This window comes from Chrysochloris asiatica, unplaced genomic scaffold, assembly GCF_000296735.1.
Source record: "Chrysochloris asiatica unplaced genomic scaffold, ChrAsi1.0 scaffold00035, whole genome shotgun sequence".
NCBI lineage: Eukaryota > Metazoa > Chordata > Mammalia > Afrosoricida > Chrysochloridae > Chrysochloris > Chrysochloris asiatica.
The window spans coordinates 13713168-13718587 of record NW_006408553.1 but is presented as its reverse complement, the minus strand read 5'-3'; the positions used below and the strand labels follow the sequence as shown (position 1 = coordinate 13718587).

General features: G+C 48.0%; 1 protein-coding gene across 1 annotated transcript in view; it reads left to right on the top strand.

Moving 5' to 3' along the window:
- The first annotated feature begins 1193 nt into the window (after positions 1-1193).
- EIF4EBP1 (eukaryotic translation initiation factor 4E binding protein 1) overlaps positions 1194-5420 on the top strand; it is a 49971-nt gene continuing 45744 nt past the window's right edge. Inside the window, exon 1 of the mRNA XM_006859962.1 lies at positions 1194-1401. Coding sequence (XP_006860024.1) covers positions 1257-1401 — 145 coding nt within the window. The 5' untranslated portion in view covers positions 1194-1256. The remainder of the gene's footprint in view (positions 1402-5420) is intronic.

Sequence of the window (5420 nt, the reverse complement as noted above, 5' to 3'; positions counted from 1 at the left end):
ATTAACACTGCACCAACTCGACGGGCACCTAACAACAACATCATCAGCTTTGAGCTCTTTTCAAATGTCATTAATTGACAGTGTTTTCTGTGATATCCAAGGAGGCCAGAAAAGGCAATGCAGGGGATCAGTAAGAGTCCAGTGAAAGGAAAAGGAAGGCAGTTACCCTGAATCTTCGCTCGGAGGCACTGTTACTACTCAGAGAAGCAGAAGTCTTTTAGGTTTTTGTCCTTGCCTCCATTGAGTTCTTTCCTCTTCTTGGGGATTTCATTCCTCTATCTTCACATTAAAATCTGCTTTCAGATAACGATTGCATCTACCAGATAAGTTCTTCAGCTAATATTAAAGTGCAACTAAAAGTTCTGGTGTAGCCCAATAGGATAATCACTGGACCCCCTCAAGGCCGGTTTGAACCTCAAGGTTGGAGGTCCAAACTCACCACCCGCTCATCTGAAACCCATCGGAAACTGACTCGACGGCACTTAACAATAACAACTAAATGCCAGGCAGCCTGTTGACTGAATCCAACTCAAATATATATTGTAAACTTTCTCTGACCAATTTTGTCCGCCTCCACTCCCGCTCTGACCCTCAGAGAATTGAGAAGGCGCGCGCTCTGTGGCCACATCTGCCCTAGTCTAATCCTTATCACCCTTCTGGGTCCCTTGTTCCTGGGTCCTTCTCCTACAACCTCTTCAGAGGAAGGGACAATATTTTGTTCGTTAATTATCTTCAATGCCCAATAAACAGATGAAGGGTGAATCAATCCCCACTTTTTTATCTGAGAAACAAAGGAACGGTTAAGGGAAACGTTTGACCCGATATCCTAAAGCAGAAAACAGGCCTTCCCAAGACGGTTGCGGTACGCTAGGACCCCTGCAACAGTGCTGAAACGCGTCCGGGGATCCAGAGAGAAGCCCACTCGAAACTCTTTCCCACCCACATCCCTGCCACCGTGGCAAGGAGGGGCTCCACAGCGGGAAGGGCAGGCAATGCGGCGCGACCTGAGACCAGCACGGAGGAACTAGATCGTTTAGTGCCTGGGTTCTAGCGCAGCCAACGAGCCCATGTGCACACAAAGTTACAAGACTGGGTGGGGCTGTGCCGCAGCCGAGACTACAAATCCCATGGGACGTGGAGGCGAAAGGGCGGAAGGGGCAGTCTTGGGCGGGCCCAGGAGGCGCGGGGCGGAGCGGGGCAAGGCGGGAGGGGCAGGAGAGCTGCGCTCGGGCTGCGGGCGCAGAGCGCGCGAGACCATGTCTGGGGGCAGCAGCTGCAGTCAGACCCCGAGCCGGGCCATCCCCGCCACTCGCCGGGTGGTCCTCGGCGACGGCGTGCAACTGCCACCTGGGGACTATAGCACCACCCCAGGTGGCACACTCTTCAGCACCACCCCGGGAGGTAGGCACGGGCTCGGGGGCACCGCGTGCTGGCTCCGGGTGCGGGCCGTGGGGAGATGGATAGAGCGAGTAGGGAGAGCGGGAGCCACCAATTAGACGGAGTGCCGAAGCTCAGGAGCGTGGTGGCTGGGAAGAACGGATAAGCGACATGAGGGAGGCAGGCAGGGGTCACGGAAGAACTAGCGGGTGGCCGCCCCCAGTTGCCTGCCATCTGGGTTCGTCCTCCAGAGCCTAGGCTAAAAACTGCCGCGTTTGTTTGCTCCTTCTGGAAGAGAGCCGAATAGCCCCCAACCCAAACACCGACACAGGATTGCCACATGTTGAAGTGTGCTGTGTGGAGGGTTAAAGAGGTGGGGCCAGGGATCAAGAAGAGGTCTTGTCTGACGATTTTAGAGGGCGGGATGGACTCTATGTTGGATAAAATGACCTCGGGGAAGACACCATTCACTATACTCCTTGCAGAGTTCTTTTTGCTTCCAAAGGCACCCCCAGTTTTTCGTTGGACAAGCGCCCTCTTATGGCAGTTTTGAGGGTTTACGGAGGGCGCTTCCCAGCCCGAGCTGCGCGTTAGGGGCACCTGTGACATTTTCTTCATTTACTGAGTGGGAGCCTTGTAAAGGTACCTGGAGCTGTGGACAGGACTGTACAGAAAAACATGTTCTTCTGCCCAAGGGGCGGGGAGGATCGTGTGACCTCTCTGAGAGTGGACGAGGAAGAGGAAGCTGAGCTGGCACGGGTGGGGGCCAGTTTTAGGCTGCCCTTAGGAGCCAGACATTCCCTCTCAGTCCCAGAGCCCCGGCGCAGAGGCGCTGATGAAACCTGCCCGCCCTTTTGCATGATGAAATTCTCGTAGCTCACCACTTCCCTCCCATCCTCCCGTTGCCCCTACCCTCTTGTGCTCCTCTCTCCTCCCCTACACCCTTCTCCACGCTCCTTCCCAAACTGCCGGAAAATGTGCCGGATCCCAGCCTTCTGCAGAGGGTTGCACTGGGGCTGTACTGGGCCAGGCGGGGCCGCAACCTCTTCCCCTGCCTGGCTAGGGCCACATGCTTATTTTCTCAGACAGCTGCCACCAATGAGCACAACCTGACCCGAAGCCCTTGTATGTTTGTTCCAAAATACACAGCGTGAGATCTGTTAAGGAAATTAGTTGTTCTCGGTCGGCGGTGCTGCACATATATCTGCCTTATTCTACAGAAAACAGCTCCAAAGTACTGAGGCTCCAAAGCTGAGAACACATATCTGTTGTCCAGTGTTAACAGTTTTCCCACATTGAACAAGAACTATTCAGGTGAGACAGGAGAAATACTCACTCCTCTATTAGAAATTCTAGAAATGAGCCTGGTGGTGCTGCACTGTAGGATAAGCACTGGACTGCTAACCACAAATCCACCAGCTGCTCCGCGGAAAAGGTGAGGCTTTCTGTTCTGCTGTGGTACTGTAGGATAAGCACCACAAGGTCGGTTTGAACCACAAGGTTGGTGGTTCAAACTCACCAGCCATTCCTTAGAAACCTTATGCAGGATCGCTGTGAGTCAGAACCAACTCCTTGGCACTTAACAACAACTAAAGGTTAAAGCCTTGAAACGCCTATATACATGGTCACTATGAACTGGAATCGGCTCAACAGCAATGCTTTAGGTTTTCTATTAGAAATGATCCATGGAGAAGTTCTCAGAGCCCCTTCTTATAACTCAAATTCTCTTTCCCAGACTTATGTCCTTGCTGTTCTATCTTGATGTATCTGTCTATTAGAACTTTTCCTGACTATTTTGATGTTCCCTCCAGTGAAGGAGTCAGACTGCTTGATCTGTTCCATCTGGACACTGAGGCAGTTCTAAGGACTCATGTGGACCATTTTTGCACCCTTTGTTGTTGGATGGGGACACATCAGATTTGAAGCAGTATCCAGTGTTGTTGTTACTAGGGAATGCTGATCCAGTTGTCCCTTTAGAACAGGAAGTGGTTTTTGTTGGTAGACCACAGCAAAATTTCTCCTCTAGGGCGCCCTTATTGGTATGGGGTGTTAGTCCCTCATGAGCTATTCTCTTCCTGGGAAGTACACTGTGGTGTTCTTGGTGGAAAAGACTATCCCTAGTCCTATGAGTCCAGTTTGCTTTCCATAGTCATTAACCCTCGATGGGCTAATCTGAATGAAGTTAGGTATCTGGAGATCTTGAGAGAAATTTGCTAATGGGAGTGTCATGTGTGAATATTTGAGTCTGTAAAATCTTGAAACCCCAATGACACCATACACTCCTTCAGTAGAACCTTTGAATAGACCAAAAACATTCTTACACCTCTCCTCTATTCAATCTTAACATCCCCAGTTGTAAGTTAGATATTTGACCCCCAGTGCTTACAGGGACTGCTTGGGTAGTAGTCATACCTAAGACCAGTACCTGGATAAGGTAATCAGACATAAGCAGGTAGGACTGCATGTGCCAATGGTACCATATTTCCTTAAATAAACAAGGTCTGTGCCCAGGAAGCCTACCTTGGAAGAGCTCCCAAGTCTTTGGCTATGTGCAGACAGTGCCAGGAAGAGGTGAGTGGGTGAGGCGCTGAAGCTAGGATAGTCAGTGTCCTTAGGTCTTACTCACATAGAAAAGAAAAAGTCTTTCATTTTCAGGTGAGGAGAACTTGGATATTAAAGTGCTGAGAACATTCTACACTATGTCCCTCATTAAAGACTTTTTGACCTGTTATGTTGTTAAGTGCCCTCAAATCGGTTTCAACTCATAGTGACCCTGTTTAGGATTTCCGCGGAGTGGCTAGTGGGTCTGAACCACCCACCTTGTATTTAGCAATCCAGTGCTTATCCTACAATGCTACACCAGGACTCCTGGGGACGTGGTATGGAGCACCCCAAACTTCCTCCAAAGGGATTCACCACAGCCAATCTCCAGGATTTCAGATGCTACTTTTGGAGATAAAGACATACTTGAAAAACAACCATAAGTATCATCAAAGGTATATCTGTAGATGAAGCAATTTGACAGATGTTCCCCAATAGACAGTAGAACTTGTATGATATTTGGGTGAGAATCATGCCTTCCACACCTTACTGTCATTGTTGTTAAGTGCCTTCAAGTCAGTTCTGACTCATCACAACCCTGTATAGAGTTTCCAAGGAGCCCTTAGTGGGTTTGAACTGCCAACTTTGTGCTTAGCAATCCAGTGCTTATCTTACAGCGCCACACCAAGACTCTCCAGTCACCTTGATAGGTCTTACATTTTGATAATGCAGAGTTAAACTTCCGTACTTTTCTTTCCATGTTTGTTACTTGGTTAGACTAGACAGAAAGCCCTTGAAGAGCAATCTTACTATCTCTTTATAGCCAAGCATCTAGTATGGGGTCAGGTGTTCAATAGGTAAAACATTGAATCCTGGAAGGAAAGCATTGCCACCAGCCAGCCCTTGGACCAGAACTAACTTAATAATAATGCTTAAACTTTATTTTTTATCTTTTCAGTTGTCGGATATAATTGTTGTCTCAGTAGTCCCTAACTTACTGAGTTATGTATGATGAACCATCAACTGTTTTGGGGTTTGTTTATTTTACATCTTATCTTTAGTAATATATCCTATATACAATGTTGCAGTATGTGATTTGCTGATGTTACCATTCTCAGATGTTCATTTCCAGATGTTCAATTTTATGATTGACTGCTTGGATTTATAAAGATACTGGTAATAAAAGCCAATAATAATGAAAACTATAAAAGAGGGGGTGGGTATTCAAGTTACATCAGAACCAGCTTAGGATGGAGTCCTTGAAACAGAACAGGGACTACCTGTATTGCAAGTAACAGTATTGCTGACAGATGAATTTCTCTTGTATTTTTGAGCTGAGAGTAGAATGAAGTAACTTTTCCATATACTGAACAAGTCAGTATTGGGGCCAGGGCCTCAGACACTAGGATTGATGCTCCTTATTTACATCCGTCCACCACTCATATCTGTCAGTTTGTCATACTATGGTGGTTTGCATGTTGCTGTGATTCTGGAAGCTATGC